This window comes from Patagioenas fasciata, chromosome 11 (assembly GCF_037038585.1).
Source record: "Patagioenas fasciata isolate bPatFas1 chromosome 11, bPatFas1.hap1, whole genome shotgun sequence".
Classification (NCBI taxonomy): domain Eukaryota; kingdom Metazoa; phylum Chordata; class Aves; order Columbiformes; family Columbidae; genus Patagioenas; species Patagioenas fasciata.
This window is the reverse complement of record NC_092530.1, coordinates 12,557,943-12,577,133: the sequence shown is the minus strand read 5'-3', so window position 1 is coordinate 12,577,133 and position 19,191 is coordinate 12,557,943. Positions and strand designations below refer to the sequence as shown.

The following is a 19,191-nucleotide window of genomic DNA, read 5'->3' as shown; positions in this document are numbered from 1 at the left end:
CTATTCCTCAGCAAACATTCCTTCTTCCTGTCAAAATACGGCATCAAGCTATACCTCCTCTGATCTGTTTAATCTAGATAAATGTTATAAAGGCAGTTTGTCTTTTCCTGTTCCAGACAGGTAAGATTATCCGTAATGGAGACTGTACATTTTGTCTTGGCAGAACTTTGCAACATCCACAGTTGATGAGAATGACATCAGCTCTGCTCAGAAGTGTTACTTGAAATCAAATAGGCCAAACAGTAAATTACGTTTACACAATGGAACTACTTAAATTTCCTTTGTCATCTTATAGTTGTTTGCCTCTGTTTATATTTTCTCCCTTCCTCACTTCTCCTTTATCAGTGTCGCTAGGAAGAGGAATTAGCATGATAGCAGTGGTCTTCTCCAACATGTGGAACACATCCTTTTTTGGTTTCTCAAGTTACTGTCTCATTTACATCTGGCTTAACCATGTAGTAATGTACTCCCTGGGTAGAAAAGAGAGGATTCCTTAAGCAAATCGGTTCTGCCCTGCAGGGAAGGGTTGACTGGCTGAATTAGTACTAAGAGTTGTTTTACCATGAAAGGACATTTTTCTTGCCTTCTCTTGCAAGCCAAAGCCTCAGTGAAATGAGAAGGGCAACCCAGAAAATCAGTCTGAACTGACAGCTTTGGTACTAAATACAGCATCCTCTTGTGCATGTTATGTGGTATGTGTAAGTATGATGAAAGTGGAGTTATTCTGTAGTAAGAAAACTGGTTTAACTTCTTGGATTCATTACATACACCACAATCCTCAAAGTCTTGAGTGGTTGTGTTAAATTGTGGACTGTGATGCTGTGATCGTTCTGCACACATGTCCAACCAGGCTCAGAGATAAAGTCCAGGAACCTTTTCTGGGGCCTGTGCCATTGTTGCTCTACAGAGCAGAAAGAAGTGCAGACAAAACACACTTTTGCTTCGAGTTTCCTCTGCAAATTTGGTTTGCTCACTTCTTTGAATTTCCAGGGCCCAAGATCAGGTCCCCACAGAGCTGTTACATGAAATTAAAGCTGGAGGAGGGGAACGGAGAAGGCAGCAGGAGCTGATGCCCTCAAAGCAACCCAGAAATACTCTGCTGGGGATAGGAAGGAAGCGGACTTGGCCATAGCTCTGTTAGCACTGGGTGGGTAGAGTTTGGGAAGGGTTTTGTTTCTGTTATTTAAAAGACTTGCATTCCCAGCCTTGTGACCTCCAACCCCTTGTTGTTCTTCACTGGCTGTTCTGGAGCTGTTCTGTCTTTCTTGCACCCCTTCAACCTTGCCATTTTGGGATGTTACATACTTTTGCTCACTTCCAACTGATGGACAGTTGTTTTATTTGCCCCCTCCCAGGGTTTCAAAAAGCCCTTTTTCACTGGGAGAGCTGCTCAGGTAAAACTTGAAAGGCCACAAGGAACCTGTTGATGTAGATGGAATCTGGGGTGGAAGCTTGCTCTATAGAAAACCTATCTGGTGTCTTGGCTACTTCTCCGTCTTCCCGGCCGCTCAGCAGCCTCGGCCTCCAGGCCCTTGGTGTCACACACTGCTCAAAGCTGAGCTCCTGGGGCTTGCTGCAGAGTGCAAAAGGTACGCCCAGAATTCTTCTTCCAATGTTAAAAACATCCATTTTATTTTATACTGAAAAAACTAATTTTTCAGGATTTTTTTTCCTAACCTTGTTCCATATGGAATGAAAAAAATGTCTGAAATGTAGTTTTTCCAGTAGATAAAATTTTTGCCTTCCCTGTCTCCTTTCAGAGACAGCTTGTTTGAAAAATGCCTTGCAGGACCACCACTGTGTTTGTAGAGGACTTTGAGATAAATGTGGTTGTAGATAAACTGTGTTTAGAAACACAGCTTATCATCACTGTGATAGAAGGACTCATCAAAGTCACCTCACTGTCTAGAAAAGAGAACTACTATAATAAATCCAAGTTTAGTTATGTAAACCTGTTTGCATGGTGATATAATCAATCTTGAATGCATGCTCTTGGTTTTTTTAATGTAACTTCTTTTTTTTCTGATTTTCCACCTGTTGCTTACTCTTTATATTTCTGCTGGTTTTGTAGTTTTGGAAAATTCTTAGTTGCCACTCGATTGATCCCTGCTAGGGACTAAGTGGGAAGCCTCTGGACTTCAAAAGGCATTTAGGCTGCATTTGCTGCTTGGATGGGCCTTTTATGGAACTTTCCTTTTGGGGAGTTGTAGGGCTACAGAAGAACAGCAGGTCTGCTTTTACTCGTTATTATTTTTTAATTTGCGTGCTTGGTTTAAGGTGTACGCAGGACTGTATGCAATTTAGAGGATGTACTCTAGGCATAATTTATTATTTTTCATTTTAATATAAAGGAATTGATTTTTCACTGACATTGATGTTTGTGCAATAGGTTTGAGACGGTACGACTGACCTGGTAGCGTTTTACGTTACTGATAAAATGGGTAAATTGACCGATCAAGATTGCGTAGTAATTAGCAGCCAAGAGTTGACAGTTGTATGTTCCTGGGAGAAGAAAAACAAATTCTGACTTGGTAAGTCCACTCCCCGGAAATAGAAATAGTATACCAGAAATATGATAGAGGACAGAGGAGCAGCTCCGAAAATGTTTTCTGGAAAAAAAAAAATCTTCATTATGCTTACTACTATGGTGCCCAAAGGTTACTCAACATCAAGTACCCATCGTGCAGTGTCCAAAACAAACATGAGCAGACACCTTTTTCCCCCAAAGGAGAGTAATTTCTCAATGATGCTACTCTTTGAAGTGTTTTGTAGGTGGAACTCAAAATGCTTCCCTAATTTCTTTTGATATTTTATTAACCAAGAACACACAATGTGCTTGGTACTTTCCAGAGCTGATGTAGTAAGTCTGTACTAGAAGCCTCGACGAACAGGACACAGTGGGAAGCCTCACTGTGCTATTTGCGATGGGTTTAGTCTGTTCTTGCTTCCATCAATGACAAAACCTCCAGGGATGCTGGTGAGGAGGCATCCGGGTGCAAGCCAGCTCATGTTTGCAGGATCAGAGAGTACAAAGTGAATCGACTTTAAATGACTGTATGCAGAGAGCAAGCAAACTGGTGAAGCTATAGAGACAGAGGTTAAAGAGTTGATCATGTTGGTAGTAGAACAGGTAGTCTTCTGACTGTTCCAGATGACTGCATATGTTTTTATTTAGGAGGACTATAATTATATAGACTTTCAGCTGTTTGGGCATTTTAGTCCTTCTGTAACTTATGATGTAGATACTCTATTTAAAAAATAGGATGAAAGGTGAAGTGAGAGAAAACAAGTCACCTGAGTTGTTTATCTGTCCCATCCCAAAAAGGAGCATGAGTGACCTTGATTTAGATATTGTAAGTGAGCTGGAAAAGCTGGGTAAAGTTTATGCCTGTGGGCTATACTATTTTGCTAACTAAACCATTTCTGCACATGGGAGTGGTTCTCAGTTGGTTCCACCCTGTCTGCAGCTGACATGTGCCGTCCTATTAGAAATATAATCTGGGGTAGATATATTAGTAACCTGAGCAGACAAATGCCACAGCCATAGCTGTTAATTTGGGGTACAGGCGAAGCTAATTGTTTATATATAAAATGGAAATGCCCACCCGATCTGTTACCTATGACAGACTCCCAACAGCAATGGTATCTTGCTACGGGAACATTTTTTTTTAAAGTAAAGCCAGTTCTCAATTGCTCATTTTCATTTTCAAAGCTGTAGTCCTCTGGTAATGAAGGATGGAACATCAGGTTTCTTGATCAGTGTCTATTGGTAATGTGACAAGGAAACTGAGTGCAAGGCATTTTGTGAGCCTATTCAGTGCAGATTTGGAATCGCTACTGCAGTTATTAACAGGAGGGCTTGCATTCCCTCCTCAAAATAAGGATTTTTGTATAATATGCATTATTTGTCAAAATAATGTGGTAGTTGAAGTAGTCCTAGGCATTTTTATTGTGTACCATGTCATGGGGAAGGATACAGGAGGATTTCTTTGTATATGTTCTGGAAATATTAGTGGCATAAGATGGCTATGGCTAAATCAGGATTATTGGGGCACTTTGCTGTGGAGAGCATTAGCTGTTTAGGTATTTTCAGTGTCTATGGAAATGCACATACTTGGGTATTCAGTGCTGAGGGCAACCTTTTCCTAATCCTGGCAAGGAAGGAATCTGGAATATTCCGAACAGCTTATTTTGTCTTTTGGGCTAATCACAAGAAACGTGTGCCTCACTCCAGCTAAAAGCAGCTTGGCATATTTATTTAAAATTAAAGGTGTTAGATAAAAGACTGAGTTTTACACACTTCCTTCCCTTGTTTGGGAGTAACATTGCTTTTTATGCGAGCAAAGGTATTTTCATCTTGCTTATGTTGGTTATTCCTGAAGAAGAAATGGTGCAGTTTGGTTTTTCTTTCCATGTTGTGTTCAGAACCATCCCTGGCAGGGCAGGCAGGTGTAGCGCTTTGCTCAGCCTTCCTGGGAGCCTCTTTTGTGCCAGAAGAGAGGTAATGCATACTTTTTTTTTTCCTGTTGTCTTTCAGGATTGCTCTGTGCTCAGGTAGGTATCCTGGGGGCTGTTTCTGAGGCCTTCACTGAGGAAAACCAGCGTTTGGCTGAGTGTTTCTGTTCAGGAAGGTGTTCAGTTGTGCCCTTTGGCCTCATTCAGAATTCATCAGAATTAGGCATAGTTCTTAGTGCCTTGTGGAATTGAGTCTTTCAAAGCTTGTTCACTAAAGGTATGTTTAACAGTGTATAGTAATGTGGAGCCTTGCTTTTGGGAAGGTGATGTTTTCTTTAGCAAAATAAAGTAATAGTTAACAAAGATATTGAGAATGCTGCTGATATGTGTGCTGTATGTGCACAGAGTTGAAAGAAAACAGAACTATGGGAATTCTGACGATTTCTTTTGCCACTAGTTGATTTACTTTATTTAGGAGAGAAAGATAATTTAATGCAAGAAACTGGCATCAAAATAATTGAAATCAACAGCATTCTTTTGCATGGGATTGGTGTTAAACAAGTTGTACTTTTTTGACAGTACCTTCAAGGATGCAGACAGAATAGTAAAGAAAAAGGAACCTGGCTAGAATCAGTGCAAGTGCTGTTTATTGAAGTGTGGTCCTGGTTAACTGGCTCTAGCTCCCATTTTACAACTTCCAGCTCTGTTTCGGACAGTGTCTTGGTGCTGGCTGGAGCAGCTGAGCCTGCACACCAAACTGGCTGAGCACAGAAATGGCTTGAAAGCCCCTTGGGTTAAGCAGCTCCCCTCCTGTTCATAGCTGTGCATTTCCTTGTGCTCATCCCACTCCTTGCTGGCTCCCCAGGAGACAGATGAAGTGTCTTTATACCAGCTGTCTCCCACACATAAGGTTATATTGACCCCTAGTGTAAGCACTTACATCAGAGATTATTTTTTTTTTCTCTGACTCAAATCCAAAAGATACAGAGAGAGATTAGTCGTTAGCTTTGGAGTGGAAGGCCAGATGCAGCTCTCTCCCTCACTTCTTAATCCATCAGCATTTTGCCAAGAGCATCACTAAAAGTGCTGCCAGTTTCTACCAGTGTTTCGCTTGGGTTATACTGTTTAATTGTCAGCTCTGGAGCTTTCATTTCAAAAAGTATTCTTTACCAGATGGCTTTGGGGAGTATGCATTTGAAAATAAGATGCAAATAATAAATTGCTGCCATATTTTCCAAGTTGGTGGTCTGTGTTGTCTATAAAATTGGAGGATGAATCACATGGACACATTCCAGCTTACCTTCTGGGACATGTTTTGCTGATAAGTACTATGAGCATTGCCTTGGCTTTTGGGGAAGATTTTCCTTTACTAGTATTTATAATTGTTAGAACTGTTTACAAGATAAGGGAGCTGAGTCACTTTCAGGGCTGATACTTGTCCACTGACCCAGCTGGATCTGGTATGGATGTAAAACTGCAGAAAGGTAATAAAATTATAGATAAGGACTTGTATTCACCTTGGATATATAATACAAGCATTTTAGCTGAAATAGATGAAGCTATTCAAGTTATTATTTTCCTAATTTCTGTTGCAGTTGAATGAAAAGCTTTTGTATTCAAAACCAAAACCTTACTCTATACCATTTCAAAAAATGTCTTTAATGAGTGACTTCTCATGCAACAGAACTCTGTAGATGTTGAGTATAGAAATGCAGGCTTGAAAATTCAGTTGTGGGAAAGCAAAAAATGTACTGAATGCAAGATTTTTTTCCTCCCCTTTAAAGAAAGACAGGGGCATGGTTAGTGTCATAGTAAATTACAGCAGGGTCTTCTACAGGATCATAATTATATGGGATTTCCTTTTGAAAGTGAAACTTTATATTGCTTGCAAATGTTTTACAGTTGTTAAAGTTTGTGCTCCCATTTTGGCAATGGGTTAGAAAAGATGAGCCGCTTTTGAAGATGGCTCTAAAAGGTCTGTGTTAATATGAAAGGGTTATATCTATAATTGGACCTGAAAACTGGCTACAATGCTGGAAGCTTTGGAGAAAAAAAAAAGAAGCGTTTCATCTATTACACAGCTTTTTGCAAGGTACTGTCAGGAGCAGAAGGGTGGCTTGAATTGCATTGTCCTGTGAGTCAATGATTGAATTAATGCAGCTGTTGGTGAAAATTTGTTTCCAAGCTATATGCATACTTCTGAGATTGTGTGAAATCTTATATGTATCACAGGGACATTTAAGGATAAAGTGAGAAGCTGTCTAGAAGCAGGCTGTTGGATGAAAGGCTGCACTTTGTCTCTTGTGAGTTATGTTTGTTTGATTGCTGTTGTTTGGTGTTGTGTGGGTAGTTTTTCTTAAGACTGACTTTTAGTTGATTTGCTTGTGGCATTTATAAAGGCTTGGGTTGATTCATGGTGTTACATATTGTATACATACACTGCACAACATGTATCATAAGGCCCAGCTCCTACAGTGACATCATCGATGCTTTTTATAATATCCAACTGTGTAGTACCCTGGGTTTTAGTATCCTAAATATTAATGTGCTCAGCAACTTCAGTACAATAAATATCTGTACTAGTTGGTAACGTGTTGGATTTAGCCAGGGGATTGTGGTAGACGGTTGTGTGAGCCTTATAAAGCTGTTGGGCAGGTACAAAATTGGTAAATAGTTGTGCTAAATGATATGAGTAACAGTTTTCTCTGATTTTGGAGTCGCTACTTTAGGTTGTATGGTTTATAGCTCTGTGTGGCTGCAGAACCATGGCAATGCTTTTTCTTCTTCCTTTGACATATAGCCAGCTTTGATAGAAAGCAGTGCGAAGAAAGAAGAGTCTGCTAATACTGTTAGTCTTATTCAGTGTAATGTGCTGCACCAATATGTGAACCTGCTCTTAAAATGCAATTTCATGTAAGTTTCGTGTTGTCTCTTTCCATACTAATTAAAATTAAAACCGCAAACAGACCATGCAGGTTTTTTTTTCCCCGAGGTGACACTGTGCATTCTCCACAAGCATTTTTTCCTACAACTGGGGGCAATAATTCTACTTTTCCTTGTTAGCGGTGCCACATTTGCGTGATAATGGATCTCGGGGACCTCCCTGTGCTGCCTGAGCACTGATGTTTTGTGAAGTTAATGCAGGGAACTCCCTCCCACTCGAGAGGGTGTGGGGAATGAGAACCTGTCCCAGCACCTGCCCAGCAGGAGTTTGGATCCTTGCCTGCATGTGGGTAGTGCCCACAGCCATATACACAGCCTTTCTGACTGACTACGTGTGTATCTGTTAAAAAATACATTGTCAATTTCAAGAAATAGGATAAACTAATTTGTATTGTTACATATTAAAGGCTGTAGAATAGGATCTGGTTATGGAGATGTTGCTTTAGAAGAACAAAGATCTCTGACAGGATTCTAAAGATGAGGAAACTTTCTCAGCGTGGACAACGTCTTCATAGAAATTAGGGTAGCATAGAGTATTTTTTAATAGTTGTCTTAATACTGAGTATTTTAAAATCGATTGGTGCTTATCACTCAGATATAAAGCAGCTGGTCCAGTGCACTGGCCTCTTGGGTGTTTACTGGAATAACTGGGGGATGCTGAACTCCCAGCTGAAGCTCAGATGAGGCTGATGCTGGTGACTTTCCAGGCAGTAACAGACCTTGGCTGATGTGACAGAACATTCCTTCAGTGTAGCCGCAGAGATAAAGCTTTTGATTTTCTAAACCACGTGAAGCTATTTGGAATTTTGTTACTTATGTTTTCAGACCAGGTAATCACCCATTCTCTGCTTTTAAATTTTCCAACCTACTATCAGGTGTAGTGAGGTCTGTGGCCATTTGTATGCCCCAAATATGATAAATAGTGCACTTGGCAGCTGTCATAGGCGAATTTGTACTCTGGAAATCCTTTGTTGGGTGAATGTTTTCCTTACAGAAATTGATGACGTTATTAGTATGAATGAAAATTACTAAAGTGATTAAAAAGTCTGCAAACTCTATCTCTAAATTTTATCCAATGAATAAAAAATAAATGTTTCTCAAAAAATGTGAATCAAGCAACCCCTTCTATAGTTTGCAAGACATCAGTTGATTTTTGCTGTGTGTATGAAGTGGAAGAATTGACCTTTAACATTTATTTTGTTTTAAATCTAATTTTCAATGCAGCAGCACTGGCAGGGAGTGGGTATGGGATGGAATTTGCTTCAGTCAGAATTTGCCACTATAGTTTCTCTAGGCCAGGATTTCCTCCAAGTTTTGTAACCTCATGTGTCATTTGAATTGGAGGAGGGTTGGTTTCTATTAGTAACTATCATTTAGTCTCAGCTGCCAGTAAAGATGTTTGCCAGCTCTATGAAATGAATGAAAATATTATAGGACATCAGTTAACTGAAGAAATCAGTGAACCCTAAAATGAATTAGTATCTTAGCTACAAATTCATGTTTAATCGCTCCATTTGAAAGACCTTTTGTGCAGTAAAAGATAAGCTTGTGGCTTTGTGTTGTGTGCTTGCTCATGTAAGCTGTAAATAAACTGTCTGGTCTAAACTATGTGCCCATTGACTGATAGAATATTCAGAAAAAAAAAGAGTATCTAAAGCTTTGTGTAATCCTATCAACAAAACCAAAAAATATCAGAAGATAGAGCTGTTCCGAGCCAGAGTCAAATATGTTAACATTGAATAACCTGTATATGACATTCCTATTGCTGTCGTGTTCGGAGGCCAGTCATTCCTGTGGGACTGTAAGAAGAATAAGGTGGTACTCGGTATGAGGGAAGGGCTTAAGTCTGGCTTTATCTGTGGTTTATGAGTTGATATTTAAACTCTATAGAGATTTTTTTGCCTGTGTATTTTTAACACTGTAATCCTGTCAGTGAAAAATGCTTTTCCAGGCATGTCACAATTTTACACTGGATTTTAATGTGGCAAATCATAGGAGAAGTTTGTAGGTGTGGAAAGGACAGTTTCCACCATTTTTTTTTTTTTTCCCACTGCTTTGCCTTCTTAGATACTTTTGGTGCTGGTGGCTGGAGCTGGACTGGGCAGGAAAGTGATGCTTTGGTATGAAATGCTTTAGCACCAGAGGAGAAGGGGCAGTCACGGAGTCCTGTCTCGTACTGGGACTGGCCACTGTATCCTGTCAATCTCCGTTGAAAGGGATCACCAGTTCATCGAAGTTAAGTCTCCTGCCTTTATAACTGGAAGGATGTTACCCCCTGCTTAAAAACTTTTTCTCCTGCATATATTTATGGAAGCTTATACATACCTGCTCTTGTGCTGCTGTTGTCCTTTCCTCTGACTAGTTAGTATAAGACAAGCCAGTGGTCTGTCCCTGGCAGGCACCCGTAGTGCTGGTTTATATATTCTAACCACAAAGAGATCTTCCTGGTGACACTGCTCAGCTACTGATACTTAGAGGTCTAAAATGCTCCTAAGCAGCAGGGTGGTATCCAGAACATTGTTTAAATAAAGTTTGTTTGCTTCTCTGGCATTTACCTTTCTGCTGAAGGTATAGATGATCACTGCATCACCTCCAAGTCTTCATTTTGCTGGCCCAAATAAATCCCACTCTGTAGTAGGAAGGCTCTTAGGTCACACATTGCTCATCGAAGGGATGTTCAAGCACTCTGCCTGTGCAGAGTTCATCTAACTTGAAAGTAACAGAAACTGTGCACTGTATTCCGGCTAAAATTTTACTGCTGCTTGTACCATGTCATTAATATCTCTGTAGTCACTTTTTCTCTTGGGTGTACAGCTTTGATAAAGTGGTCTGAAACAGATAAGTTCTTGGACATGGCAGGTGAGGCAGTTTGCATATCATCCTTCTCTTTGGTAGTTACTCGGAACTTCATCTGCTGCTTCCCATTGATTACGCACCCCACCCAGTTTGGGGAAAAAAATCCTATTAGTTCCTAGGCTTGGCCTATTTCTTAATATGATTTAAAAAAAACTGAGCAGACAGATCAAATGAAGGTTTGGGGAACCTCACTAAGAAAAAAGTTGAAATTAGTTCAGGCACTTGATATTCTTCATGGGAAAAACGTATTTGCATTTTAATTTTATCTGATGTTTTGCTGACATGATTAATTTTATTCTTACCTGTTCACAATTTCACTGCCAAACAAATCTCAGCAACTGTTTTCGTACATTCTAACTGGCAAAGCTGTCAGTGACACCTCATGCGTTAGGAAGAATTACTGCACCCATTTGCTGCATCATGTTTGCTGTCTTTGGTGGGTCATGCTGCCATTTCTGAGTGCAGAGATTGCTGAGATTCTTGGTTTATCATTTTTTTTCCCCAGAGATTTTTAGCCTTGAAGAAGCTCTTTCATGTCAGTAAGGCAATTATGTACGGTATTAACATGTGCATAGCAAAGTAGAATCTGCTGATTTCAGAGGGAGGAGTTGTACACGTGGATAAGTGTTTTCAGAATTTGGCTTTAAATCCTGTATTACAACAACTAAAAGAATAATAGGCAAAGAAAAATGTTATAATGAATTGATTTCCTAAAAGCCATGAAGGCTAAAAAGAGCAAGGTTAACACGGCAGCATTACCTACCTCATGAAGTAAACAGAGATATTATGTTTCACTAGTTTTTTCACTGTGACATTTTACAAGGGTGTCTGAATGTGTGATACTGTAAATGTAATTTCCTTATTAGTCATCAGCACATAATAGGATCCTGAACTATATGAAAGATGTTTATTTGAGGTTTTCAGAAGTTTTCATTATGTTGCACTGCCAGCTTTTGATGACTAAGTTTCTTGTTAGGATTTTACTCTGGACTTGGATCAGTCCTTAACTGGAGTTGGGAAGTGGCTGGAAATAAGTATTGGGGAAAAAATTTTCATCCCTGCCATATCTTGTGCAAGTGTGAGATTCTTCTACTTTGGTTTTTTGTCGTTATCTTTTTTTCCTCTTTTACCACAGGCGTGCTGGTTTTTTCAGTGTGCTTTACTTCCTCCGATTTTGTGTGCTGACTTTCCTTAGAATCCATTATTTTCTAGAAGTTTCCAGTTTTTCCCATTGCCGACACTGCTACTTTAACCTCCTCCTATTAAAGAAGATGTTTTTAACCTTGCTGCTGTCCTTTCCCAGTATGTTCCTTCGTTGCATTCTTCCGCTGCCTGGCGGGTTCACCTTGCTGGCGGATGGAGATAATTGTCTTCAGCCAATCCATTTCCAGCCTTCTGCAGTTGAGTCTGATCCAGAGCAGAAGTTTTGGGGCAAAATTGGGCCCCAGCTCATGCACCTGAGCTGTGCTCCCTGGAGCTCTCCCGCTGCCATCCCGTGGTAGGTTTACTCCAGCCTGTGCTGCACGTACAGTTGTCTTTGGAGTTGCAGGCGAGGCCTTTGGGATCATTCACAGCTATTCTGTGCTCCCTTGTGTTGCTCTAGAGAAGCTGGAATGACGGTGAGTCTGGGACGCCTCTCATGGCATCACAGCTGTTGGGTTTCGTTACTCTTTGGCCCCGCTCCAGAGCAAGCTGAAGTCAATGGAAAGATTCGCATGGCGCTCTGTCCGAGTGGATCAACAGCCCAGGGGTGCTTGCTGGAGGGACACTAGAAGCAGGAGAGGAAAATTGGTCTCACACTGACTCTCGTTTTGAATGTCTTTCAAAAATGGATTCTCACTCATATCAGTACTTCTTAAAGTGTTTTTTCCTTTGTTGAAATGCTACTGATTCTTATGTAAATGTGAAATAACTCAATTAAAATCAGTATGTATGTTAATCAGTTTAGATTACACCTATTTAAATCACAGAGAATGTATTTTTAACAGTGCTACTATTTTGTGTTTCTGTTTTGTTTTGAAAACCTTGGTCTACTTCTAGCCAATGAAAATAAAACAGTTTAATTTCAGCTATAATGGTCACACCATTATAACTAGTACCTTTATTTCTTTAATTCTTATTGTTTCTGAGGAGCCATATTCATCAATCTGAAATATTTCAGAGCAGTTGGAAAAAATCTCTTCTGTGAGTACATACACAGAAAACATATGAAGGGCCCATGCTTAAACATTCAGACTACAATCTATAAATGTTTGAATGACCTATGCATTCATACATTTGAATGGAAAAATGTAAGAAGCCTCTTCAGAAGAGAACATTATGCTCTACAATCTTATGTGCAACCTTTATTCATATGATTTGTCATGTACATATGGCTTGTATTCATAAATATTACACACATGACTGTTTGCTATTTAAGTAGCATTGGAGTGTCTGATGTCAGCTACTTCCCCTAAATTAAATACTCTAGGATATGTAACACCTGGTTTGGAGCCAAATGGCTTTGGTTTGCTTCCTCTCCAAATGCTTTCATTCGCAACTGAGCAAAACGACTCCTCACGCTGTGAAAAGGAACCTAGAAATACATTGTGAACACAATTTTACACAGAATAGGGACGTATTTTCAGTTTTTAATAAACCTCAGTGAGAGTTTGATCCAGCTCCCAATAAATTCAATGGAAAGATTTCTTTTGACTTCAGTGGGATTTTGACTAGAAGCATATTTGCTAACCACAGCACTGTGGGGAGTGGCACAAGCAGTGGGCATGGAAAGAATATTTGCTTTTTGTCTGTCCTTCTGTCTCTGGGGAGGAGCTGATTGCCCCCGAGACAGGGGTTTCTGCCAAGGTGAGCTGCAGTGCCCTGAGCCAGCAGCTGGTGCAAGGCAGTGACTGCGGGGGAATCCAGACCTGCGAAGAAATCAAGTTTCACTCCTAGAAGGCAGGAAGAAATAACAGAACCAGAGCACCCAAAGCCTCGTGCAAATGACTCTTGGAACAAAGAAAAATTTGGAGAAAAAAATAATTTGGGAGTTGAAAACTTTGAAGAATTTAAGGTTGAATAAATGTCCTCAAAGGCATAATCTGATTTCCTGGAGGCATAAAGCTGTCTGCTGAGAGTGTAAATGTAAGGTTAAGTGTCAGGAATGAGGTATACATTGGCTGGCAATGAGTGCAAATTTCCACTGCAAAATATGCATATAATCACGGCCAAAGGTATGTCTTGGTGCACTTCACTCTTCACGTTTTCTTAGAACCGGATCCTAAAGCCTCGTTACCACTTGTGACCAGAAATGACCTCTCAGCAGTGTGTCTCTTAAGACAGGGACCAGATTTTCTGGTTTCACTGAGCCCTTGCTGATGTACGTGGCAGACTCAAGTTCATGCCAGTCATTGCTTGTCTGAGCAGACAGTTTGGAGGTGCTCTTAGAGTCTATTACATAACCTGTAGATACTGGAGTTTTTTGCTTTTTTGTTTGGTTTGTTTTTACTTTTACTGAATTAAGCTTACTTTTATGTCCTGCTGCCTAGGGTCAGAATTGCCTGCATTGTGTATCCTGTTGGGGTGCTTCTTTCTGTTCTGCTCAAGCCTTGTGTTACATCCTACCACAGCATGTTAACAGGTAGTTCAAAAGCCTCATCTCTAACGGGGTCTCATCTGAACAAAGCTGCCCAAAAAATTTGCAGAAGTACTGTTTGCTTGGGGGTTTTTGCACTTGATGCCCCTTAAAATTGCTTGAAGGTTGTTATGACTGTTTTGCAGCAAGAGATGATGTTCCCTTCAGACTAGGGAGGCTGAATTTAAGGCTTTTTGTTAGTATCTGTTCATTCTACACTGCCTTAAAACCAGAGGTGTTTAGTTCAGCAAAATGGTGCAAACATCAGGGTATATAGAGGTTTTGGGTTGGTTTTTTTACCTTTAGCAGAAAACTTATCAAGTGATGTGAGACTAGTTACTTTCTTTGAGAAAGCTGATGCAGAGAAGTTCAGAAGCACACGATAAGCTTGCATCAATTGTCTTTCATTTGTCATATTCCTCACCAACAGCTGTAGAGGAAATTTTAAAAGCTTTAGAAGTATTTTCTGTGAATGCTTTTGTAAGGAAGTGTTCAGTTCAGTCCGGACTTGTTTCACAGCACTTAGTTTGGTCACCTTGGGTATGGGGAAGCCTAAAAGTTCATTCCATTCTGAGTTCTAAACCCGAGGGACTGCACCTGAGCACACCTGAATGAAGTTTCCTCAGCGATGGGTGTTCTTAGTGAGTGGCTAAATTCCAACACTAACCTGAGCTTTTTTCCGGGATGGTTACGGTGTTGTCAGTAGTGCTGCAGGGCTTTTGGCAGCTCAGCAGTTCAAGCCTGATGAGGAAAAGGGTCAAACTCTCTAAACTAAACTCATGCAGTTGACTTTCCTGTACTGTCACCATCTGTGCTAGCTGGGAATTAACTTTGTAATACAGAGACTTCAGATTTGCATCAACTTTTAAATTATCCTTAATAAGTAATGGTAGCACAGCAAATTCAGAATATATTTTCAGATTAAATTCAGATGCATGATGGTTGCCTACTGTCTTATTGCACATCTATTCTGAGTTAAAAATGCTGCTTTCTCGCATCTGGGAGTTTCTCTGTTCTTATGACTCGGGTTCCAACTGCTTGCTCTTAGAAATGTGCAAGGATCACAAAGTTAAATTTGTCTTGGTGGTTCTTGTTGCTGTAGAGATACGTGTGTACACAGGATGGCTGAGGCACAAGTTCTAATTACTGATTGTGGTCCTAATCTAATACTGCACTATCTCAGAACATCATCTAGTTTTATGGGGTTAGGTGGCCCTAGAAAGCACTCGTCACCTTGCAGAATAGCACCAGCTTGTGCAAGTTCACTTATTCTCAGAGGATTTCTAAACCTACTTTTTCTGTCTGTTGGGTGATTCTGAAAATGGCCCAGTCATGGAGAAGTTAGAATGTAACTACATTTTGCCACTTCCCAGCAAATTCACATGACAAGTATAACATAGGTGAAAAGTGCTGAAACAAAGCATTGTAATTAAAGAAGATGATCAGCTGATAAATAGTTATCATATTCAGAGTTGTTTGTGTTTTTTTTTTTTATTATTCCCAAATAGGGTGGAAAGAAGTCTTACAGTGGACCATGTGGGGGCCGCGATTGCAGCGCTGGATGCAAGTGTTTTCCAGAGAAGGGCGCACGGGTAAGCTTGTTTTCACTAATACAACTACTCCTTGTGTCTCTTATCAATCTTTTTATAACTAAATAAATAAATAGAACTGAAACTAATATGTGTAATTCTCCATCTAATGACCTCATAAAATAAGAGAGATGATGAAGACCAGCTGCATTTCAAATGTCCCTGGCCAAGATTTCAAAAGCTGTTCTAAAGGTTCACAAATTATTAGCTTTGCAATGAATCTTCAATGGAATCTCATTTATTTGTGATCTGAGCTCTAGTTCAAAAAAGTCAGATGGTTTTTAAGTAGATTACAACAATTAAAAAGGAAAATCAAAGCAGTGTGGGCTTCCAGTACAGACTTTGCCCAGTCCTTACTGTAATTGCTTCTATTTGTTTGTGGAAGTGTTTTTGGCTTTGGTGTTTTTTTAATGAAGGAACAAAACTCTAAATGAATCAAAGCATTTCCCTTTCAGAAAGTCTTTTGTTTAGCTAGAGCCCCTCTCTCTGAAGTCTGCAGTTGAAGCAGACAAATGTTTAAGCAAGTTTTCTGTAAAAATCTTCCGTTTCTTTTGACTGTATGTAAGGGTTATAACTTTTATCTTCATGTGACTGGTTATTTCCTATCTTAGGGTAATGCAGAACTGCTGACTTCACTCTGCCTTCAATTACGATGTTCATTTTTGTCCAGATATGGTGTACTTAATATTTTCTTTTAAGATCTCTAATGTATCTTAACATGTATCAAAATGAATCTTATAAATTTTGCTTATAGAGATGAAAGGAGGGAAGAGCTGTATTGTAGGTACTTGGAAGAATTAACTTGGAAGGGCTTAAGGAGAAGGGAAATAATGCTAGTTTTCATTTAAGCATGAAATCTTAAAGGATAACTGATGACGTGTTTACTCTGGAAATACAAAAATTCTTCCAAATCCTCATGTGACAAGGTGAAAGCATGTCTAAACAGAGAAGCGGAAGAACCTTGCAAGGAAGTTCTCAACATAACCTAGAATATGAGCTAAAACCAACTGCTCAACACCTTTTGTGATTCAATACAGTAAGGAACAGACCTAGTTTGGTTCTGGAACACAATATCCTGTAAATGCTCTGGCCTTTAGATAGCAATGAGCATCATTCTTCTGTCTCTTTACATTCCCGGGGTTCAACTTGATTGTTTGAACTGGCCAGAACACTGTTGACCTTGCAGTTTGAGCTCTTGGCATCTCTTTTGTTAAGATGTCACAAAGATTTTAGGCTGTTTTCATTGCTGACCTGAGAACTCATTTGGCCTTTAGCTTGTTTCTTATGTGACCTGTATCGGTAGGCAATTTCAGTCCTTTAAACATGCGTTCCAACCTACTGAGACCTGTCTGTGGAGTGAACTGACTGCTGGAAGTGGTAATCTTTCCTTTTTACAACATTACTTCCATCAAGCCATCCTGAGCCCTGCTGACACCTTCTTGGACGTCTGCAGGCAGCTACTGGAGTCCTGCCATGCCAGAGGATAAGGAGGTGACTGGCTGAACTGGGAAAGGGGATGCTATGATTATGTATCCTACAGCACAGCTTGTTTCTTGGAGGAGACTGTACAGCCTGAGGCTAATTCCTTGGCTTCCTGCTGACCTTCTCCATTGCTGCAAAACCTTTAAGTTCAGAACAGGCAAATGGGAGATGGGACTTTGCCAATGCCCTGAGTCCATGTTTTTTTTTAAAGAAAAGTTTCAGCTGTCAATTTTGCACAATTAACCAGGTCAGAATAAAGCTAACCTTTCATTTTAAAAGAAAAAAATAGCTAAAAGCTCAGGGAAAATGACAATAAGCTGACAGTTCAATGAAAATAATATAGGCAGTGTCCTTAAATGTCCTCCTCTCTGAGTGCACTTCTGATCAAACCAAGCCATCAGGAACTTGTTTCTGACCAGATACTTTAAGAAAATTTTTTTGGCAATAAAAATGTCAAAAATGTCTAAGACCCACTGCCTGATTAGTGAAAGATATTTCTAGAAATGGGATGTAGGCATGTAGAACCCCCACGATTCTTGCTTTTACTATAGATTTCTAATGCATGTGCAAGAAAGAAATAAAGAAGAAAACAAGTATAAAGTCCTTATCTTTGAGATGGAGCTTGGTAGAAGATTAATCTCTATAAGGTGAGTCAACTCTTTATGGAACAGATGGTAATTCTTTTTAGAAGGAAGGGTGGTACAGTGTTGTCTAGCAGCCACTTAAGGAGTTCTTCTAGCAGAGTGGTGAGGCACGTCTCCTACAAGAGCAGAATTTCATTTCTGTTAATTGTCCCAGTGACTAACATTAGCGTTGAAAAGCCATAATACTGGCTGGTACCCATTTTAGGCTGTTCAGTAAATTTGTGATCCAATTTACTATGAAGACTGCACAAGAAGAAATCTGTTATGGAAGCACCTTCCACCTTAGCCAGTGATTCAGAACTGGTGCTTGTATGTAATAAGTTAAAGTTTGGCTCTGGGTAATTAAATGGCAAAACTCCTGGGCTACATTGTAGCCATTCGCCCCTCTTTATCAGTTCATTCTTGTAAAGATTCATGGGTAACAGTCCAGTGACTTGTGCAGAAGTCCAATTCTTAGTGGGGAGGTGTTACCTTTACTGAAAGGTCCCAGCTAGGACCCTTCTGGAGGTTTTCTCAGAGGTGAAATCGAAAGGTTAAACTGAGTATGTGGCTCTTAGTACTTAAGTGCACAAGAAGATATCTGTTTAAGCTTACAAGTCATACAGCAGTTTAAGAGTAAATGTAATAGCAGGGGCAGCCCACCGAACTGATTTTGGCCAATTATAAATCCAGGAATTTTGGATATGTTGTTCATTTTTTCTAAACTGCGTTGTTAGACCTGTTACTGACTTAAATCTGACATAATGCTGTGCAAAGAAAATGCCAGGTAGTTTGACACAGAATATGAGAGGCCCTACCTACAGCTGGAGTCTCTAGGTGAATGTGTGGGGCTTCTAAATCTGTGGCCCTACTCCCGTTCTTCTGACCAGCTGAGATCTCAGTGTTCAAACTGATACAAGGCCATTTTGAAAGGAAGTCTGTGGAAATAGTGGAGTTACCCAAATGGACCCTGGTACATACAATCTTCTTGCAAAGGGAGGCAGTCTGAACACAAACTTACACTTATTGAACCCACTTCTGCACACAAGTCTTACATACAGACCTCTTTCACAACAGCACTTTATATTAAACTAAGCAGCACAAAAGGGAAGGTGGAAAAAGCAACCAAATTAAATGATAGTGTGAGGAAGTGAGTGTAAATTCCGATGTTTGTCTCTGTCTGGTGAAAGGTTGGATTTCTAGTATGTATGGTTCCAGTGCAGGTGAGTGATCTGCAGCAAGATCATTTTGGGGACTGGTAGAAGAAAATTATTGTGTTTAAAATTGTTTTTCGCTCCCCTTTCTCACTGTTCGATCCACAGTTTATGGGCAGGGATAATGCCCTTTGAAAATTTCATGCTGTCTTGCTAAGAAATGCACTGCGAATAAGTCAGCAGTAACCAGGAGGGCATTTTCCCTGTTTGCAGAGTTTCAAGAAGTGCTAAATAGTAGAAGGCCTGCACCATTTCATCTCTGCAGCTCATTTTGCATGTGTTTATGATAGTGTTGGCTTTGTTTTTACATACTGTCATCTACTTTCAAACACTCACAAAGACAAACTAGCAGGCACAGTCCTTGTTGCATGTATACCTCCTCCTGATGCCTGTTCCCTTCTCTTTGAATTTAT

General features: G+C 40.0%; 1 protein-coding gene across 2 annotated transcripts in view; it reads left to right on the top strand.

Annotated features, from left to right (window-relative positions):
• Positions 1-19,191, top strand: part of COL4A6 (collagen type IV alpha 6 chain) — a 124,082-nt gene that overhangs the window by 28,354 nt on the left and 76,537 nt on the right. For both annotated transcript variants that reach the window (XM_065846805.2, XM_065846804.2), the window contains exon 3: positions 15,379-15,462. In XM_065846805.2, coding sequence (XP_065702877.1) covers positions 15,379-15,462 — 84 coding nt within the window. The remainder of the gene's footprint in view (positions 1-15,378; positions 15,463-19,191) is intronic.